Source organism: Pectinophora gossypiella, chromosome 15, assembly GCF_024362695.1.
Source record: "Pectinophora gossypiella chromosome 15, ilPecGoss1.1, whole genome shotgun sequence".
NCBI classification, from domain to species: domain Eukaryota; kingdom Metazoa; phylum Arthropoda; class Insecta; order Lepidoptera; family Gelechiidae; genus Pectinophora; species Pectinophora gossypiella.
In genome coordinates this window covers 10368594-10391753 of record NC_065418.1, presented here as the reverse complement: position 1 = coordinate 10391753, position 23160 = coordinate 10368594, and the positions used below count along the sequence as shown (strand labels likewise).

The 23160-nt window shown below is 40.4% G+C and overlaps 2 protein-coding genes across 3 annotated transcripts; both read left to right on the top strand.

The window, feature by feature from the left end:
- Positions 1-704: 704 nt before the first annotated feature.
- LOC126373387 (uncharacterized) lies at positions 705-6097 on the top strand. The gene is made up of 5 exons (XM_050019549.1): positions 705-861; positions 1641-1719; positions 3910-4107; positions 4539-4683; positions 5849-6097. Coding segments are annotated over exons 1-5 (525 nt in total). The 5' UTR covers positions 705-859; the 3' UTR covers positions 5950-6097.
- Positions 6098-13685: 7588 nt separating this feature from the next.
- LOC126373390 (uncharacterized) lies at positions 13686-21994 on the top strand. Of its 2 annotated transcripts, none has more exons than XM_050019555.1 (5): positions 13686-13838; positions 16460-16551; positions 18226-18417; positions 19177-19312; positions 20874-21994. In XM_050019555.1, the coding sequence occupies exons 2-5, from the start codon at positions 16495-16497 to the stop codon at positions 20972-20974; spliced, it is 486 nt and encodes a 161-aa protein (XP_049875512.1). In that variant the 5' UTR covers positions 13686-13838; positions 16460-16494; the 3' UTR covers positions 20975-21994. The 2 variants fall into 2 exon arrangements, with proteins under 2 accessions (XP_049875512.1, XP_049875513.1); XM_050019556.1 differs by having other exon boundaries at positions 13687-13838; positions 16470-16551.
- Positions 21995-23160: the final 1166 nt, after the last annotated feature.

The window sequence follows — 23160 nt, the reverse complement described above, 5'->3', positions numbered from 1 at the left end:
TATAATCATTGTTCACATTTAAAATATTGTATGTAGCGTGATTAAAATTGTGTTTTGAACTGTATAAGAAAATAGCAGACGTGATGTCAAGCAGTCGCCGTTCGGGGAGTCGTTGTCAACGCTACAATTCGCTGCTAGCACTACTTATCTACTTAACGGTTCTGCTGAACTGAGCATTACTCATACAAAACACGCGTTCAACTGATTATCTTCCCACGAATGTCGTAAAAACAGACTAAATTATTATTATGTAATTAGTATGTTTTTTGGCTCTCACCCCGTACAAACTTTAAGACAAGGGGGGGTCATGACATGACCCCTGGGCGATATCTATACGTATTCGGAGGTATACGTATCACGTAATGGGAACAGATTTCAGTTTGGATGGCAGGTCAGATTGGCATTAATTGCTGTAAAAAAACTGGACCTGCCAAATCTTTAAATAAATATGACAGTATGATCCTGTATAAATTGGGCGAACAGTCGCAATTTTCTAAATAACATAATATATTGTAGTCAGAGGTACCAACATCGCAAGATGAACTACCCACACCTCATCGAGTTTTATGTTAGACCAACGTGATAGGTGGTGAACCGTATCCATCTATAATGGTCTGTTTTATTTCGTAAATAAAACTGTACGGAACCTTATGTTCCGTTGTAGCTTCAATGTCGTTCGTGTTATCAATACTTTAGCATTGCATCATCTGCACGAACTTCGGACAGAATCCGATGGTATGACAAGACCATAGTCTGAAGTTGGTTCTGTTTAGGTATTATTTGTTGCGATTTGCAAGTGAACAGTGCTATTTTGTCGCGCAGAGAATTTTTAACCAGTTTTAACCACCTTTTAACAACCATGTAAGTTATTCTGACATTCAATTTATTATTTTTAGTCTATATTGTGTCTATAATTAGTAGATAAAGATGTAGATAAATGAGATCTCTCCGAGACCTCGCTTGGCGTGAGAGGAAATTGCCATAATGAAATGATCTACCTACCTAGGTAGGTACCTACGTGCACTTAAGTGCATTTTTTTACGTGATTTATTGTAGCTTTGGACTGGCATTAACTTGACTACCTACTTGGCCGGAACATTTTATCAAATAAGGGTAGGTAGGGACTAGTGATGAAAAAAAACCTGATATATAACTGTTTCCAGCGATTAGGTAGGTAACCCACCTCACCTACAAAGTTATACGTACCTACTTCAATAGATGGTGAGATAAAGTAAAAACCACGTCATAGGTATTTTTTGACGTGATTTATTGTAGATTTGCCGTAAGTGGCATTAACTACTTGGCCGGACAAATAGGGAGCGCTGAGGGCTCTCACCTGGTCAAACATGTAAGACGACAAGCCTGAGGGTGCCCTGTTGGGCGCGAACCTCGGCTCAGTACGTCATCTGACGTCATAAGTACCTACGTCAGTAGTTAAATTCTCGAATGTTTTTACCTGCTGATTTGCCCGTAGAGTAGACCCTTTTTTGTTTGTGTTTTTTTTTTGTTCTTTCATAAATAACAAGACTTTTGTCTGCGTAAACCGACCAAGTAGTTAATGCCATTCGTGGCAAATGTACAATAAGTCACGTCAAAAAAAAACCATAAACGAATACAACCCTACTTCCTTTGTTTTACAGGAACACAGCAATGGAAAGAGTCAAAATGCTCCATCCATCTCTGGAAACTGGAACGCTACTTTTTGCGATTATAAATCTAGTAAGTACCTATACTTTAAAAAAAATATATACCTACCTAGGCACCATAAATGATTATGTAGGTACGTGGCGCACGCGATAACCGAAATACCGAACAACTAACAAATAAAAAATACGGAGCTCGAGATGAAAACTTTTTTTTTTGTGGTCACCCATCCTATGACCGGCCTTTGCGAAAGTTGCTTAACTTCAACAATCGCAGACCGAGCGTTTACCGCTGCGCCCCACCGAGCTCCTTCTGTCTACGGCGTGTACTTATTATCAATAACGGACGTGGCCAATGTCATTCCATAGTAACATTTAAGAAATACGTAAAAGCTTTTTATGTGCATGAAATACTGGTAATCATTATTCACATTGCTACTAGCACTACTTATCTACTTAACTGTTCTGCTGAACTGAGTATTACTCATACAAAACACGCGTTCAGCTGATTATCATCCCACGAATGTCGTCAAAACAGACTAAATTATTATGTCCTCTCTTCAACAGGATGTTTTTTTTTGACGTGACTTGTGGGGGGGGAGGGGTCATGACCCCTGAGCGATAGGTTGGGTTAGGTTAGGTTGGGTTGAGTGGCCACTGCAATATTTTTCTAATTCTCTACGTCCGGATCTGCACTTGCTTTAAGATAACAGGTCTGATGACCTGACATGATGAACTATTTTACTTATAAACGATATGCTTAATGCTTATAATTAGTCTTGGATTTTAGGACCATGTGTGGCAGCTTCTGGTGAGATGGGTTCTGTTCTGCTCACCCTGATTGAGATTGTAAACGTGAAATGTTTGTTTATTTATGCCTTTGTTTCTTTCGGTTTAAACCTCTTACTATAGTAGAACTACTTTGTTCCCAGAGCATGAGGAAAACCGCATGCTATAGTGATCCCTCAAACCACAAATTAAACTTTATTATCCATTTACTTATAACCTTTTCTGGTACGCTTCAATAGGTAAATAAGAGGAAAATGTTATTTAAATCTACTTATACCTATAGTCGTAAATGTAGGAAAGTAAGTAGAATAGAACGTAAGATTAATAGAAAATAAGAGAATACTATGGAAGGATAATGAATGGGGATTTGGTTTAAGTATGCTATAAATTAGTACTGGATACCTAAATTACGACCAAAGCGTCTATGGAATTAATAAGTTAATTGTTACCTGCATGAATTGAATGATTACTATATAATTAATAATTACACATGCATCATCTGAATTTTCGTAAAATATTAGGATGGTACGGTGGTGTGCCGTTGTTTTTGCTCGTCTTGGCGGCACCACTGCGGTACCCCCAGATATATCTACTCACACCGTTATGCCAAAAAATACTATATTTAATTTAAAAAAAGGTGACACATAAGGTTGATATTTTATCTCATCGACATTATAGTCCAATAAGCGACGCTGTTGAGTCACTGAATGTAGTACTGAACTGACTTGTATATCTACACTAGCTTTTGACCGCGGCTTCCCTCGCGTAAATTCGGGGTAACACGGTTGCCCAATCCTAATGTACCATTTTTTTGTATCCTACCTTCACCCTCTCTTTGAAGGGGTTGGAGACAGATAAAAAAAAAAATGATGCACGATTTTTTTTATTAGTCACAAATCACAAATAGTCTGCATACCAATTTTTAGCTTTCTACCGCTTTTTTTTGCCGCTTGAGCCACATCAATGTTAAATGATTTCAGAAACATATTTATAATCATAATTATTAAATAAGATGATCCGTGCTTCGGAAGGCACGATAAGCCGTTGGTCCCGGTTATTAATTACTGATGTAAGTAAGTACTCGTTACATGAGCCATGTCAGGGGCCTTTGGCGGCTCAATAGTAACCCTGACACCAAGGTTGATGAGGTTGGTACTCCACCTCACAACCCACATGATAGAATAAGAACATAATTACTAGATTAGTATTGTACCGATGCCGATGTGATCTCCTCAGGGCACATCCTTGTTTTTAGTAGGCGCGTTGTTTTGTAAGTTTGTTTTTAAAATAAGTGCCTATAACAATAAACCTATAGACACAGCTGCCTATAGTATGTAGTCGTTACATGACCCATGTCAGGGGCCATTGGCGACTCAATAATAACCCTGACACCAGGGTTGATGAGGTTGGTTTTCCACCTCACAACCCACACTATAAGAAGAAGAAGATAGCAATAAATAATAATTGTTTGTTCCAGTTGCTAGTAATAATCTCAACGGCGCATAGTATCGGGTGTCTAGGCGTGTGGGCGGGCACTTACCTGCTGTCGGACCACCCGATGTCCCATCAAGAAATATTGTCAGCCATTCAGGAAGCTGCCGTCATCATCATCTGGATGATCCTCTCCATCATTGGCCTGATTTTCTCTTCGTTTTTGCTTAATGGTATTATAAAGGTACGTTGAATCGGGCGCCATAAGATGTTGTTTTAATTGTGGATTTAAACTGAGAATTGACGAGAGACTGTGGAAATAGATGAATAATTTTATTGTCCGTGGTAGCCCAGGTTCGAAACCCAGCACAGGCCTAAAGCAATGATTTTAGAACTTGCTTTCGAACTCATATTTGGGTCAGCGGTGAAGGAAAACATCGTGAGTAAACCCTCGTCGAGAAATACGTTTCGGAGGTATGTGCCTTAATCTGTATTGGGCTCCTATCCCTTCGCGATTTGGCAGATCAGACAGGCATTCGCTTCTGTAAAAAAACCGGAGTTATCAAATCTTCAGGTTAGGTAAGCGGATTCTGTGAAAAATGGGATATCGCTAGGGAGCCGTTCAGTTCAGAGTCCTGCAACTTGAAATATTGATCTATTAAATTACTCTTTCAGAAAAAGCCTCAAGACATCAAAGCGTACTACGTGTTTGGGGTGGCCAGCCTCACGGTAGCTGTATTGGTTCTGGTCGGCGTCTTTATATGCTCCGGGGTGTATGACCTCGACTTGTACAACAGTGCTGTTATCATGTTTGTCTTGGGTGAGTCATTTTTATATTTCATAGAATAGAAGTATTTAAAACGATGAATGCTTTTAGGCGGTTACCACACAACAGGGTCGCGTTTCACGATGAAGCGGTCGACATTTTTGTCGTAGATTTGCTGCAAATGGCTTTAAGTACTTGGCCAGCAAGGTAGCATTTACTCTACTAGTTGACTGGATATTTCCACCCACATGCAACAGATGTCGTTCAATAATGCAAGCCTAAAACGCGCTAACGAAGTTTGTACAGCGCGACGCATATATACAACTTCCAATTCCCAACATAACACCATTGGATCGTCTAACCCTAGTTACACTACTAACTTGTGGCAAGGGGGGTACTATTGGCTATTCGGTTTCCGAAAAATGTCCTAGTGCGGCAGCACACCCTCGCTGCTAAACTTGTATGTAAGCTATTAAGAAAACGAACGCCTCCATCCATACCGACCGCGCGGAATGCGTCGTGTGACCACCGCCTTATAGGTCTGTTTGTAACTGAAGAGCCACGCTCTTAACGGTGTATCATGAGGCTATAGTGTAATGCAACTCCTCTAGTATAATATCTGAGACCTTGATCATCAAATAACCCTGCCTGGAAACGGGGACTTGACTCTAAACTACCATCCGTAATTGAGTGGTGGCATGGTATGCTTCGTTCCTTGACTACTAATAGACTGTTTATTCTCCTTCTGTCGTGTGAGTTGTGAAGTGGTTTACCAACCCCATCAACCCTGGTGTCAGAGTTACTATTGAACCGCCAAAGGCCCCTGACATGGCTTATGTAACGACACTTACTTACCTACCTACTACTTACTTATCAGTACTTCTCAGTAAGTAGGTAGTAACTGGGACCAATAGCTTAACGTGCCTTCCGAAGCACGGATCATCTTATTTTCGGACAATCAGGTGATCAGCCTGTAATGTCCTAACCAAACAAGGGATCACAAAGTGATTTTTGTGATATGTCCCCACTGTTTGTTTATATTATGTTCATCATCATCATCACCAGCCCAATAACGTCCCCACTGCTGGGGCACGGGCCTTCCCTATGGATGGATAGGGAGATCGGGCCTTAAACCACCACGCGGGCCCAGTGCGGATTGGTGGTTATTAACGACTGCTATAAGTTATGTTATTAAAAGTATATTTTTCTTTATTTTCAGTGCTGTACTCCCTGGCTCTCTGTATGATCCGCAGCACCTATATCAAATTGGAAGCCGCCAACGACCAGTTCAGCCACAAACCTCTGGATGAGAAATGTTAGAATATACTTAAGTACTTCTCTCTATCCTTAGGGCCCCCACACTTACCAGACTAAGAATTGTTTATTATTTTTATGTATCAGCAACACAATTACAGCTCTATACCGCAGGCCTGGGGCCTATTGTGAAAAACAATAACATTTTGGTTTTCATTCCTTCACCATTTTTTTTTTTTTTTTTTTTTTTGACGTGACTTATTGTAGATTTGCCGCAGATGGCATTAACTACTTGGCCGGACAAATGGGGAGCGCTGAAGGCTCTCACCCGGTACAACGTTTAAGACAACAGGCCTGAGGGTGCCCAGTTGGGCGCGAACCTCGGCTCAGGGCGTCGTCTGAGAGGAAAAATATTTGAAAGAATTAATCGACCCTAGTGGGTCGATAGCGATAAGCGCTGAATGAGGGAAATCGTCGACCACGCCGGCGGGGTCGGTATCGGGGTCCTGAAGTGTTTGGTGTCGCGAGCTGATTGGCTGCCTCTATGGCTAGAGTAATCGGGTCGTCGGGATCGTATATTACGTCCTTCGGACGCCGATACTTTTCAGTACCGTCCCTAAGCGGGATGTAATCGGAAGCCGCAACTACCAGGGGATTTGGGTGGTGCGGAGCAGAATCAAAAAAACGTTTGGAAGCTAATTTGAGCCATTGGGCAATGGTTGGCAGACCTAGGTCAATGTGCAGATTTTCATTGCGAAGGAACCACGGAGCTCCCGTGGCTTTCCGCATGAAACGATTTTGTATTACCTGTAGACGGTGGATTTGAGAGGGACTCGCATGAGCGAAAACTACCCCTGCATAGGTCATGATCGGACGGATGCAAGTCGTGTAGATTTTGACCTTATTCCTAAGGGACAATTTACTTCGCTTGTTAAGGAGACAGTGAAGACGGCCCATTACAAACGCGGCGCGATCGCGCACACGTTTGATATGGGCCTTGAAAGTAAGACGTCTATCTAAGACTACGCCGAGATATTTGACTTGCTCCTCCCAAGGGATCGGCTTGCCAAACATCTTAATGATTTTAAGTTGACGGCGTGACCGTGGCGTGTTATAATAGCCCTTTGAAAAGTACACCGCTGCACTTTTCTCCGGGTTTACCTCGATTCTCCATTTGCGAAACCACTTGCCCAAGGCATTGGCCGCGCGTTGGAGGATTCCGGTCATCATAACTCGACCACGGCACGAAGAATAGATGGCTGTATCATCCGCAAATAAAGCTAATTCGGTATTAGGGGATTTGGGAATGTCACTAGTATACAATGAAAATAGTAAAGGGGAGAGGACGGAGCCTTGTGGGACTCCGGCATGTATCGGGTGCGGTGACGAGAGCGTCCCTTCCACGCGGTAGCGAAAGGTTCGATTTGAGAGGAAGTCTCGTATGATGTGCACGAGACGGTCTGGCACTCCCAGTGAATAAAGCTTGTAGATCAAGCCGTTGTGCCAGACTTTGTCGAACGCTTTCGCCACATCGAAGAAGAGCGCTCCCGTAGCGACAGGTTTTTTTAAGTTTAATCTACTGGAGATATGTTCAACAATACGGTGCACTTGTTGAACGCAGGAGTGTTTGGTTCTAAAACCAAACTGCTCTGGTGGAATAAGACTATTGGATTCGGCGTAGTCCCGTAATCTAGCAAATATGAGCCGCTCATAAATCTTCCCCATGGTATTGAGGAGACTTATAGGGCGGTAACTGGAAGGTTCGTTTTTAGGTTTCCCAGGCTTTGGTATACCAATTACAATTGCTTCTTTCCACTGCTGTGGAAAGACGCAGTTGCTCATGGCGACGTTGAATATTGCCGTAAGTAAGCAGATGAGGGGAGCACCGAAGTTTTTAAGGACACGATTCGTGATACCGTCTGAGCCAGGGGCTTTTCGGGTATGAAATCTTTTGATGATACCTAGTACCTCTTCCTCAGTAACCTGTGGAAGAGGAGGATCGGTGGGAGGTACAGAAGCCCTACGCTGAACTTCAGAGTTCACCGTCGAGAGGTGCCTACGATCGATAGGGAGAGTACTGGGCGAACATTGGGCTTCGAGACTGTCGGCAAGGCATTCGGCTTTTTCGTCATCGTCAAAAGCGGGGGGTTGGTTAGGCCTATTGAGAGGAGGAGTAGGAACAACCGTATCCTTTTGAAGAGACCTAGACAGCTGCCAGATGGCCTGGTGGTGGGGCTCAATGCCGCTCAAAAGATTATCCCACCGATTCTGTCGCATGTCATTAATACGTTTTCTTACAGTATGCTGCAAGAGACGCAAATGACGGCGACATTCCTCGGTGCGATTGGAATCATATGCGCGGGTGGCTGCGTTTTTCTCCGTTAGCAGATCACGGATGTCGGTAGGCAGTTTCCAGCGATGGTCTTCCATCTCCGGAACCTGTTTTGAACTTTCATTCAAAACCGACCTCACGTGATCCGTGAGGGAGTTAATAGCTGTCGAGGCCTCCTCTAAGGAGACTATTTCTACTGGGATACTATCTAAGTATACTGAACTAGAAGACTGGAGGCCTTCGGCCACCTTCTCCCAGTCCAGTACTGTCTTAGGGGTTGCTGGATTATCAGGGGCGTCTAAACGGGAGCCTAGTTTTAATATAACAGGTCGGTGGTCGGATTGTAACTCGTGTAGTACTTCTATAGAACATAGACGTAAGTTTATGTTCTTTAGAAGCGCCAAGTCGAGTATTTCTGGTCTGTGGTTCAAGTCAGGGGGATATCTAGTGGGCTGCAATGGTGTTATTATATCATAATAGAGGGGCTCGGCTAGAGTTTCTAATACCCTGCCTCTTGTGTTTGTTGTTAAGCAACTCCAAGAAAGATGTTTAGCGTTAAGATCGCCTGCAATTATGACTGAATTACTGAGATTAAAGAGGGCTTCGAGGTCACTTCTAAGTAACCTCTTAGAGTTATTAGGAGATAGATAAGCCGACACTAGTGTGATTGGCTGATGTCCTGTCATGCCCACTCGACAGATCGAAGCCTCAATGTCAGTGAGGGCAGGCGGGTCTATAGGTATACAGTGAAGTGACTTTCTATAATAAATGAGAGTGCCCCCTTTGGGCGCAAAGATCCTGTCGTTTCGCACTAAATTATAATTCGCCATCTTGGGGTCGCGATTAGAGGGTTTGAGGAAAGATTCCTGCACTAATAAAATATCTACCTGATGATGTTTTACAAACTCGTGAATCTCTGCACGTTGACCTAAGATGCCATCAGCATTGAAAAAACCTATTGTAAGGGAACGCGGTTTGACTCTACTTTTATTCGTATAATCCATTATTAGGCTTTAAATTGGGACAGGGAGTCTAATAAACTGTCAAGTTGACTAAGGGCCGACTTAAAGAGAATACTAAATTCCCTAAACTGGTTGACAGGAAACGCAGAGGCCTGAGGGGCCATCGCAGGAACCGGATGAGGCGCAAGAGTGGCTGCAGGAATACCTAAGTTGCTACTAGGTTGGGCGCGGAGCGGATTTGTGGGTCGGACGATTGCCGGGGGACGAATCCATGCGGATGGACGCTGTGGCGCGAGTTTGGTCTGCGTGAGTGGCAGAGCCGGGAAATCGCGAGTAGAGTGCGAGGAAGGGGCCATATGGGCCTTAGTGGGACCGGGTTGGGAAGCTGCAGCGCGGGCTGCCCTTCGTTGAGCTATCTTATGGTGGGTGCGTGGAGCCTTGGTGCATCCGCGATAGTTCGCAGGATGACCTTGCTGACCACACAGCACACAGCTAGGGGGTTCCACCTCGTTTTTGCCTCTAAGGCAATCCGAGGTAGCGTGATCACCTAGGCACTTTACGCACCTAGGCTTGGCATTCCTTCACCACAAAGCACCAAGGACCAAGTTTCAAGGCTAGAGTGAATAGGCATTTGCTAGTAAGCGTGATCCATCCTAGACTAGACCACATCATCATTTACCATCAGGTGAGATTGTGGTCAATCGCGAGCCTATATTATTTAAAAATAATCAATGTTACACTTGTCTTTGAGCAGAGCCAAAAGTTATTGATTACGAGAATCCGCAGTGATCTTCTTCTATCGTGTGGATTATGAAGTGGATTATTAACCTCATCAACCCTGGTGTCAGAGTTATTACTGAGTAGCCAAAGGCCTTTGACATGGGTCATATAACGACTACATACTAAAAAAAATATAGTGTTTAGTGGTGAAATAATTACTCCGTAGCTGAACATATCGGAGTAAGGTGTAGGATACCGGATAGTCTTCTTCCTCACATTCCAACGTGAGAGTGAAATCATTATAGGTAAAACAATTCAACAATGCACAATACTTCTATTGTCAATAACAAATATTTATACCGTGATCTTGAGTCAAGTACCTAAAGGAGACCGGAAAAGAAAGGGCCTCCAATATTATTCCGTATTCTATGCCATTATGGCCCAATTAATTCCCGCCACCAACAAAATGTATGCAGTTTTGTATAAATAGTACCTCAAATGGTTTAGCAATTTTAATGCTGACAACCGAATCTTAATTCCCCATTGCTGGCCCAACCATGATGTCCTACTTTTTCTAGGGCCTTAAGGAGCATACGAGGAAACTCCCATTAGCTACTATTATCGTGTGCGATTATAATTTATAAGTCCTACCATTACAATAAGTTAAGGCTAGGTTACTATATAAGCTAGAAGTTTTTATTGCATCTATGTATAATGACAGCTATTTGAGCCACAGTAGGAATCGTGAAACCAAATCTGTGGCCTTAGTTTTGCCTAATAATGAGCAAAGGCCTCTCTTGCTCAACTCGAGGCCTATTGACGCGAGACGTTCTCATAAAAAATATTTGTCAATTTTCACTGACCAAATGTTTAATATTATTACAATTTATTAGTTTATTTTTTTACCGTATCTCAATTATTATTTTTTCTCTTAATATAATATGATAAATAATGATCTTAATTATTTTATTCTTAAGTCATTATTTATTTCGTAACTTATCTCATTTATTTATTTATTTACACAGACCAAATTATTATTATTACAGGCATAACTCCCAATACAATAACATTTAAATGTCAATAAACATTTAAATGTTATTGTTCAAATCTAATACTCTTAAAAGATCTGTTGAAAAATATATTTCATAATGACATTATTCTTGCATGATATAAATGTTTAGTGACACCGTGACGTATATTTTGAGAGATGATTCAGACATCAAAATTCCACTTGAAGTCAACTCAGAATTATGAGCTGAATCACCCCCCTCAGTATCTGATACGGTGTCACTAACACCCTGTATGGCCCTGCGCAGACGACAGACTATCCGTGACGCACTTTTTAGTCTGTGAAAATATAACCTATGCAATTATATGCAGTAACGCGCCGGACTTTTTGCGCGTCGTGTGCGTTACTGCATATAATTGCATAGGTTATATTTTCACAGACTAAAAAGTGCGTCACGGATAGTCTGTCGTCTGCGCAGGGCCTATTTTTTTCTATTGTGTTTGTTTCTATAATTGTCATGTGTACATCATTAGTGTTGATAAATAATGCTATGACAAATTGATAATTATTTTAAAAACTGGTTAATTTTATAAGGTCTATGTGTAGAATTAAACATATCATATAAAAGTCAAGAAAACAGCAATTATCATTTTAGTATCTATTTTGAAAAATGATGTGTTGTATAAATGAAGACTGTGTGTATTTTGTAATAATTATTAAAAAATAAAATGTTATCAAACAAAACATGAAGTAGTTATTTTTCACAGACTAAGGCCGGTATTAATAAACTAATCTCATGTCCAATAATTGGAACTGATTTACAGAAATAAATTCATTTTTATTTTATTTTATTTTTATCTCAGCTGAGACTGCCCTCAAGTCAATGTTTCTATATAAGAACTGTCACATTGACATGATCTTGAGAGCAGTCTCGAAGCTGAGATTAGTCTATTAATACCACTCTTAGTCCCAGATCAATAGCAACATTTTATACATATCAATGTCTCAGATCCGTCTACGTCCAGTCATGAGCATTAATATGTATATGTCACCGTAAAATTGTAAATAACGTTAGATTATAATCTATTTCGCGAGATTGTGAACTGTCGAAAAATTGTGAAACGTAATATACTGCTTACAATTTAACGTATTATTATTCGTCAGATTATAATCTATCGAAGTAAAACTGTTAAATCACAATCTTACAATTGTCAAATTGTCAAATTGTCAACTGTCCGACGGCTGTCCCTGATTGGTCGGCCTTACAGTAGACCGTTCTGTGTCCATAGAGTTAGGTTAGGTTAGGTTAGGTTACACTTTGGTACCATGTCACATTAACTTTTTTGCCAAATTGTACTGTAAGTCTCACTAAATGTCAAATATGTTAGTGCGACAGAGTCCTAAAGTGGGTACATTATATTGCTCGTGACTGTCATCATTTCATCTACGGACAACTACACATCGGCAGGCATTTCATCTAAACGTTTATTCTAATTGCCTCTTCCTTTTTGATGCGAACTGCAAAGGACAGTTCCACTGTCTGCCGTCGCTTGTTCTTCCGACTCGTTATAATCTGGGAGTCTTCAAGGCTAGAGTGAATAGGCATTTGCTAGGTAAGCGTGATACCTAAACCGCATCGTCACTTACCATCAGGTGAGATTGTGGTCAAAAGCGGGCCTATATTATTTGAAAAAAAAAAAAACTATTTTACACTTGTAATAAGTATTTATATTTAAACATATACATATATATATATATATATATATACATATAAATGTATATATCAACAGCGTTCTTGAGCGGAGACAAATGTTATCGATTACGAAAATATGTGGGAACATTAATAAAAAACACTTTTTAACCCTAGTTTGATTTGGACATTGCAACCTGATAACTCGATTTTTCAAAAGTAAGATGATCCGTGACTCGGAGAGCACGTGAAGCAGTCGGTCCCGGCTACAATTCACTTAAGTAAGTGGGTGGATCTTGGAACGCCGGAAGTCAATATAATAACGTAAAAGTATCCTAAAATATTTAGTTTTTTTGCAAATATCAAGTTAGAACTTGTATAAGTTGCCGGTATTGACTTCCGGTGTTCGAATATCCACCTAAGTATGTAATCCTCACATGAGCACTCTACCATGAGAGAAAGGAATGTTTCGTTTGCGCCTTACGGCACACCCTGTATCGATAAGGAAACTTTAACTTTGAATTCCCTCTACTGACGCCGGGTATTTCCGACTAAAATACTTATACTGTGTTGTTATTGATTATTAGGGGTCAGTAAAATCCCCCTAAAAACCATCACGCTTTTTTTTGTTTTGTCTTTGACTTATTTTAGCTTTTTTGATGTATGTTTTTTTTATAAATACTGGTTACGGTATTAGGTACCCAATGGTATTGTCAATCCCCTCCCATCAATGGGGCGCATATAGGCTGTTTATGTTTATGACTCCAAGATAAAACTCGGGTGTAAAAATTCTGAACGTTTACATTTTCGTTTTTTCGGGAAGCTTCAGCGTTTCCCGTTGGTCCAGCCAAGTCTCGGATCGTTTGCCGCAAATATATACCAGAAAAAATACACTATAAGAATTTCTGAAGAAACGTACAGAATACCACATAATACGCCTCCATCTCTTTAATATCGGCTGTTACCTAACGTAATGGTCTATGTAATATCCAACGAGGTTGGTTTGTATACGGAACCATAAAAGATTTATCGTTTCGCACTTGACCCTCTTATTATTTCGCATTTCGTCACTCGCACGAACTTCACGCTGAGTCGTATTGTCTGATGTGTTCGTGTTTTCCAGATCTTGTTCAGTTCAGCCAGTGTAGTGCATTGTTTTGTTTATTTTTGTGACGATTCGTGATACGAACGACGTGTTTCTGGTTGCTGAGAACCGGTGGTGTCACACACATATTACACCAAGTAAGTGTTACATTTATTACGTCTTGATTATAAAAAGGTGCTTTTTTAGGTATCTACCTAATACTTTTAAATAACGAATGCATTGAAATGACACAATTTACATGTTTGAATACTTCAAGTATTTTTGGTAGATTTGGGATATGAAATTATTTGTGGTGGGATTTTTGGCAAAGTGAATCCGCGATATGACGTCATGCTATTCAGGGATTTCTATTGAAATATATAGATAGGCTGTTGAAAGTACAGTCATGACTTCATGAGTCATGAGCAATATAATGTACCCACTTTAGGACTCTGTCGCACTAACATATTTGACATTTATGTGGGGACATATAACAAAAAACGCTTTTTAACCCTAGTTTAATTTGGACATTGCAAACTGATCACCCGATTTTTCAAAAGTAAGATTATCCGTGCCTCGGAGGGCACGTGAAACAGTTGGTCCCGGCTACAATTCACTTATGTGGTTTTGTGGTTTATGGTGTAAATAAAGATTTTATATAGGTTTGACATTTAGTGCGACTTACAGTTCAATTTGTCAAAAAAGTTAATGTGACATGGCACCAAAGTGTATACATAAGTATTAATGCTCGTGACCGTACAGGTAGGAACAGTTGTTTGTTTATTACTCGTTGTATAGGTAGATACAATCAAAGAGCAAAAGTGCAGTCACTGAGCCCAGCGAATTATTTGTAAACAGTGGTGAAATTATGAACCATTAGTTTTTGTTGGTGTTTTTGGTCTATTACATAAACGACATGTAACCAGAAGTCCATAAGTGCAACGAGTTAATTTATTACTTTGCAAGAAACTGATTGGACTTTTGCAGGTTATCGTGCCTCTAGCTAAAGATAACACCAATTACTTACAATACAATACAGGGTATCCAAAATATTGTTACATGTCGTAATGAAAATTACTTCATTAAAATTAAACAGCCACAATGGTTTTCCCCGTAGGCTTTTCCCACACTAATTCGGTTTCAGAAATTATTTCTCCAAAAGAATACAATTCACTTAACTAGAGGAGTACAAAATAACTTAAATTAAAATTATCTTAGTAAGTAACGGGCAGGTAACCTTTAAGTAGGTATAGGAGATATACCACACCATACAACCTAACCTACCACAGACCTACCTAACTACCTACCTAATAAATTTAATTTCAGTTTAGATTAATAAAAGGCATGCCTGCCTTCGAGTTTATACATACAGATAGGTAAGGTAAGGTAACCTACATGTTTGTTATTTAAGCATTTAGCTGGCGCGCACACGCAGGTTTAATATAGGTAGGTAGAATATAGGTAGATATGTAGGTATTCTGAGAAACGATTTGCGTCGCATCTTTCATGTCGCATGTAACTATAGTAGCTATACGATATCGCAGTGTGTTCTTTTTAAGACTGGTTTTGTGCACATGTCGAGGAAATGCTAACTGTAAAAAAATATTAAAAATACATCGAAAAACCGGTAGGTGATTCACTCGATTCTCGACTTGAATCAACAGGTTTTAGGTTGGATATTGAGAACGTTTGGATCGACGCTTTATTACAGTAGTTTTGGTACATACAAATGCCCAAAAATGCAACTGGGCCTGTGCCCAGGAGTGGAATGTATATAGGCGTTTATGTATGTATATAGTACATCTTCTTCTTCTTCAAAATCTTGGCAATAGCATAGATTTTTTTTTGACGTGACTTATTGTAGATTTGCCACAGATGGCATTAACTACTTGGCCGGACAAATGGGGAGCGCTGAAGGCTCTCACCCGGTACAACGTTTAAGACAACAGGCCTGAGGGTGCCCAGTTGGGCGCGAACCTCGGCTCAGGGCGTCGTCTGAGAGGAAAAATATTTGAAAGAATTAATCGACCCTAGTGGGTCGATAGCGATAAGCGCTGAATGAGGGAAATCGTCGACCACGCCGGCGGGGTCGGTATCGGGGACCTGAAGTGTTTGGTGTCGCGAGCTGATTGGCTGCCTCTATGGCTAGAGTAATCGGGTCGCCGGGAGGTTAATAGTTAACACGTACCTATTATGGCTACTTACTTTCTTTCACAGTTTAGCAAATTTTCCTATCCGAATAGCCCTGTTCGAAAAACACGTGATACCTATACCTACCCACATCATCATAGTGATACCGGTTCGATGCCCGGCTCGACCTCTAAACCACTGAATTCACTCATTCATTTTAAATATATGATTGAATTCGTAAATAATATACATAAACAGCCTATATACGCCCCACTGCTGGGCACAGGCCTCCCCTCAATCAACCGGAGGGGGTATGGAGCATACTCCACCACGCTGCTCCACTGCGGGTTGGTGAAGGTGTTTTTACGGCTAACAGCCGGGACCAACAGCTTAACGGTGCCCTCCGAAAAACGGAATCATCTTACTTTTTCAGACAGTCAGGTGATTCAAGCCTGAAAAGTCCTTACCAAACAAAAGACAGTCACAAAGTTTCCCTTCAAATACATCACATCACTTTGTGATTTCGACTATGTCCCCATCGGGAATCGAACCCGGACCTCCAGATCGTGAGCCTGACGCTCTAACCACTAGACCACGGAGGCTGTTAATATACCTAATCGTTACTAAAAATAAAATTATTACTTTACAGGTACTTATAGGAGATAGGACGAACAAAATACAAAAATGGCGTGTTGTATTAAAGCTGAAACAGGAACGCTGATCTTTGCGATAATTAATCTGGTAAGTACCTATTTACATTCTTTTACCGATTTATTTTAGATTTGCCTCAGATGGCATTAACTAAATGCCGGACAAATCAGAGAGCGCAAGGGGTGAAATTATTTAAAAAAAAAATAGACGCCGTTAGTTTTTTTTTGACGTGACTTATTGTAGATTTGCCGCAGATGGCATTCACTACTTGGCCGGACAAATGGGGAGCGCTGAAGGCCCTGAAATGTGAGATCTTTACGTTTTAGGCACAGAACGCCGAATTCTCTAAACGGCAACAGAAACTCGAAAGGATAAGTTCTATATAAGCCTAATGCGGAAATTTCCCTAAAACCAAAATAGATGGCGTTGTACAGGTTTAACGAGATAATTACCTATTTTCTCATTACTCGGGCGCCTACATAATTATTCAAATACAGTAAGATGAGGAGCTCGGTGGCGCAGCGGTAAACGCGCTCGGTCTGCGATTGTTGAAGTTAAGCAACTTTCGCAAAGGCCGGTCATAGGATGGGTGACCACAAAAAAAAACAAAAGTTTTCATCTCGAGCTCCTCCGTGCTTCGGAAGGCACGTTAAGCCGTTGGTCCCGGCTGCATTAGCAGTCGTTAATAACCATCAATCCGCACTGGGCCTGCGTGATGGTTTAAGGCCCGATCTCCCTATCCATCCATAGGGAAGGCCCGTGCCCCAGCAGTGGGGACGTTAATGGGCTGATGATGATGATGTATAAGTAATGTAATAAAAAGAAAGAAACATTTATTACTTCCGGACACCACAGACAGACAGGCAAAAACATAATAGGCAGAAACATATTTAAAAAAATCTTCTTTCGTGTGGGTTTGTGAAGTGGACTACCAACTCCAACAACCCTGATGTCAGGGTTATTATTGAGCCGCCATAGGCCCCTAACATGACTCATGCAACGACTACGTACTAAAATTACGTAAAAATAATTGTTGCTTGATATTTGGATCAGATATTGGTGTAGAATTGCTACCTATATTGACGCACACGACACCCTGTATTATTTTGGGGAAAATAGCTTAGAGAAAGTCCCTTGTTGCTAAGTACTTTTTTCTTGGAAATCTTAATGAAGTAAACAATTAAGAGACTATGGCATCCGAACAGTCTGAAGCACGAATTTTATCTTAATACATTTTTTTCAGATAATTAGGTGATTTAGCTTGCAATATTTAATTATTTTTGTAAATATATACTATTCATTATCTCCCTAGCAATATCCCGTGTTTTACAGCGCCCGCTTACCTAACCTGAAGACTTGACAGGTTCGGTTTTTTGCAGAAGCGACTGCCTGTCTGACCTTCCCACCCGCGAAGGGAAAACCAGCCCAATACAAGTTAGGTCACATATTTCCGAAAATACATTTCTCGGGAATGTGGGTTTCCTCACGATGTTTTCCTTCACCACTGAGCACGTGATAATCATTTATGATCCAAACATGAATTCGAAAACAAATTCGACAATCGTTGTGCTGGATTAGAACCTGCGACCTCAAAGTAAGAGGCAAGCGTTCTACCAACTGGGCTGCCACGTCTCTAAATCTCTTGTAAATATACTATTCCAAAACGTAATTTCTAGTATGTCCCCATCGAAAGTCAAATCCGGGATCTACTAAGACCGGTATTATTTAGGTAGGTACCTACTTACTTTTTTTTTGTTATTTCAGAGCGTTATGATTCTTTCAAGCGTCGCCAGTATTGGCATGCTAATATACGGGATGGTGGTGTTCTTCTGGATAAACGCGTCAAGTAGCAGAATAGACTACGTCACCTTGATGATCGGCGCCATATTGGGATGGCTGGCGTTCTCTTTACTGAATCTGGTCTTCGCGTCGTTCCTGCTAAACGGAAGCTTGAAGGTAATTTGTAATAAAAAAATAAAATAAAAATAGTTTCTTGCAGTAAGATTTGGTACAACAGTTTTATATTTGTACCTATTTCATAAATTACAACTTATAATACAACATTTGGCATGCATTTTAACGTTAATACCAATACCAATACTGAGCACAGGCTTCCCCTACATCAACCAGAGCTCCATAGACATGGTTGATCCCCGGAACAAGGTTTCTTTAACCCATCACGACTGCGTAGGTACCAATTGTTGATGATATCAATTATTTAGGATCCAAATGTGAATTCTAATTCAGTTATTTAGAGCCTGGCCCGTGATTTGAATACGTGATCATACGATATAATGACATAATACGTCTCACTGCTGGGCACAAGTATCCGTCCCCTCAAACAACCGGAGGGGGTATGGATCATACTCCACCACGTTGCGGCAGTGCGTGCGTATTTAACCTTTATTTGTTAAGGACATTGCAAGCTTGTACGATGGTCCCGTGCATCCGAGGGTATGTTAAGGCTTAGGTCCCGGCAATAGAAGAGAATACAATAGAATACCCAAGTATTCTACCATCGTACAAGCTTGCAATGTTCTTAACAAATAAAGGTTAAATACAGATACAGTCAAACAAACAAATACAGTCTCACAAAGTGATTTCGACAATGTTGGGAATTGACCCCGAACCTCCAGATCGTCAGCTTGACACTAACCACTAGATCACACAAGCTGTAAGACATTAATTAATAGTCAAACATTTTTTCATTTACAGAAAAAGCCCGAACACATCATGGCATACTTTATCTACGGAGTGATTATATTATTGCTAACTTTACCAATAATCTTTTGCGTCTGCGTCTTCAGTGAAATGGGCGCAGCCGTTAATTCTGCTGTCATCTTGACTTACGGTAAGTTCAAAATAGCTTGTTTATCGATATTTTATATGAATGCAGTTACACCCATACAAGACCATTCCCCCGGCCCCAGAGGGGATAGAGTCATCTTCTCTGCCTCAGTGAGATGGTGGCTGAGTTCGAATGGAGACCCAGACCTACGGGGTATAACGTAGAACCCTTGCCCAGGGATACGGGTGCAGACCTCAACGGTTGCAGAGGCGAAGATGGGAGCCATCGGTACGGCAATGCAGGACGGAAGGGGCAATTCACAGGGACTGTAACCTGGAACCTGACAGTGGGCAGCAGTAACTGTCAGTACTATTCAGAGGCAGAGGACGTTCCAGTATGGCTTTGTAATAGACTACTCTGGGTGCCATCCTACTTGCGTCAGACAGAGTACTGCGGGACGGAAGGCAAGAGGGAAAACTCTGTCCTATTTTTCCCTAAAAGTAGCATGGATAATGCTCCGACAAGAGCGTGGCTCTTAAATTGATGATGATGAGTTACACCCATATTCTAAGATGTTGATTCCAACCTTCCTCTACTCCGTCTCCAATAGGCTAGTTTCCAACTAGTCAAATCAGTTACTTTTTTCGGATGTATGTAACCTAACCTGTATAGGGCTGGTTTTCCCTTCGCTGGTTGGAAGGTCAGACAGGCAGTCGCTTCTGTAAAAAACCGGACCTATCAAATCTTCAGGTTAGGTAAGCGGACCCTGTGAAACGCGGGATAAAGCTAGGGAGATTATGAATAGTATATTTACAAAAATAATTAAATATTGCAAGCTAAATCACCTAATTATCCGATAAAAATGTATTAAGATAAAATTCGTGCTTCAGACTGTTCGGATGCCATAGTCTCTTAATTGTTTACTTCATTAAGATTTCCAAGAAATAAGTACTTAGCAACAAGGAACTTTCTCTAAGCTATTTTCCCCAAAATAATACAGGGTGCCGTGTGAGTTAATATAGATAGCAATTCTATACCATTCAAATTCAAATATCAACAACAATTATTTTTGTAAGGTAAGCGGACCCTGTGAAACGCGGGATAAAGCTAGGGAGATGGTGAACACTTGCAAACTGATCTAGTTTTTCAGAATTTCCAAATCCATCAGTACAAACATAGAACACGTTTAGCTGCTTGTCTTCCCGGGCATGTCGTAAAAACCGACAGAGGGATTGCGTCCTCTAACATGATGGACTAATGTTATGGGCGATAGGCTGATCCCTTATCACCATAAGGTTCATCATATCCATCTTAGGACTTCGTATCAACAGTGGCTGCAAGTTGTCTTTGATTACTTGTGGCTCTGCCCACCCCATTTGGGATTACGGGCGTGAGTTTATGTATGTATGTATGTATCAGTACAAAAAATGAAAATTTCACTTGATATTAACTCAGTCATGAGCGGAATCATCTCCCTCTGCATTCGATACGGTGGCACTATCATCCTGTGTATAATAGGCTATTTTCCAACTAGTCAAATCAGTTATTTTTAATAAACGTCAAAACAATGATGATAGTAAAAAAAAAAGTAAAAAAATAAAAAAAAATGTTTGTCTTGTTTCAGTGATGTACTGCCTGATCCTGTTCATGCTGCGTCGTACTATCAAATCAATGGAGACGCTCAGAGAACAATACAGTCATAAGCAACTAGTTGAAAAATGCTAAGTAACCATAAGCCATAATTGCACGGGCACTTTCTACTGTTGCACTTGGCTTTGCTTTTATAGAATGTAAAAGGATATCACACACACACGGCTACGTCACATACGACGATTTTTACTTTTAAAATTGTGTGTGTAGCGTATCCAAACGCAGTGTGCCACAGTAGGTGACCAGCCGTGCCGATTGGAGTGGACAACATACATACATAAATATTCTTTACATATAGGGCTACTATAGTGGTACGTATATACGCACCACTGCTGGAAATGCTGCAAGCTGCACAAGCCTACGATATTTTGTAATTTTCCTTTTCGGCACATAAGAAATTGACAGGTATAACTTAAAATAAAATTAGGTGTCTGCAGGAATCAAGGTTAATTAAATAGGTACTTTATTTTAGTTACACAGCTGTCATGAGCTGTCTTTCAAGAAAAATAGGCTAATAGGCTTCCTGGGCTGATGAGGTTGGTTACCCACCTCTGCTAGAATCATCACCATTGTCTAAGTAATGTGAAGCTGCCTACTATTACTGGGAAATAGTTTATGCTCTCATCTGCCGAGATACCAGACAATAGTTTTTACTTTTGCGACCGACAGATGATTAGATATTAATGACTGTATTTAGGCCTTAAGAATATACGTATCCCATAACGCTAAGTATGTGTGTAATCTCTGTGTAATAGGCTGTTAAAAAAACTATGTCACGACTAAAGAAAAAAAGAGTATAAAGTCGTAATTCTTTAAAAATCTCATTACTTTTTAATATTTGATCTCTTTTTCTGGGGGCTTTTAATGTAATATTCAATATATGTACATATATAATTCTTATAAAAAAAACGTTGGATGTTGAATTTGAAAAACAGTCAATAAAATTATTTCTAAAAAACTTGTTTTGTGTTTAACGTACTCTTAGACTTAAGTGTACTTACTTATATTTCAGAAAACCATTACTATATTAAAGTTTCAAAAAATGTATTTTTGTAAAGCTTTTAAATGTAACAATAAATGAATATTGAAACCGAACCGTTTTAGAAGTATTATTGTACAATTTATGGTGAGTTTTCCATCGCAAAGACTACGGAATTTAAATAGCTTGGACTTTTTTTAAAGTTGAATATACAAATATATTTTTTAACGTGACCTATTGTAGATTTGGTGCAAATGGCATTAGATACTTGGCCGGACGAATGGAGAGCGATGAGGGCTCTCACACGGTAAAAAATAAATTGTAGACAACAGGCCTGAGGGTTACCGGGCTAACTTCGGCTGCTTCAGAGCGTCGTCTGAGAGAAATATATTTGAAATAATATTGTGAAAGAATTAATAAAAACCTAGTATACTTACCTATAATCCGTGGTCTAGTGGTTAGAGCGTTAGGCTCAAGATCTGGAGGTCCGGGTTCGATTCCCGATGGGGACATTGTCGAAATCACTTTGTGAGACTATCCTTTGTTTGGTAAGGAGTTTTCAGGCTTGAATCACCTGATTGGCCGAAAAAGTAAGATGATTCCGTGCTTCGTTGGTCCCGGCTATTAGCCGTAAAAAAACCACCAACCCGCATCGGACCAGCGTGGTGAAGTATGCTCCATACCCCCTCCGGCTGATTGAGGGGAGGCCTGTGCTCAGCAGTGGGACGTATATAGGCTGGTAATGTTATGTTAAGTTATAACCATAACACAGAATGTACTAACACATGCATCCAGGCACGCGTTGGTAGTATCGGAAGGATACAGATTGCCTGGTAGGTAACCACCGGTTTCGAATTGTACCACATCAGATAATATTTCGCCCACACAGATGTAATGTGTTTCTTTTGTGTGCAATAAAAAGTTAATGTATTGTATGTGTGTTAGTAACACCGTAACGAATACTGAGGGGGATGATTCTGAGTTAATTTTAGTGTTTTTTTAGATTTTACACCCATACTTTTGCGACTCGGAATCATGGTCTGAATCGAAAGTTTTCGTTACGATGTCACTAATATACTGTATACGTGCGTGTAATACCTAAAAATAAATAACTCGTGAGGGAATAAAGGTACCTATAATCACAATTATTTTAAAAATAATGTGCAATTCGCGCCCTTCACACTTCATGTGTTGTCAAACTGCTATAAATAAGTATAATAAAAACAAACAAACACTGCCCTGAATTCCAAAATATAAATAACTGCGATCTGTAACCAACTTT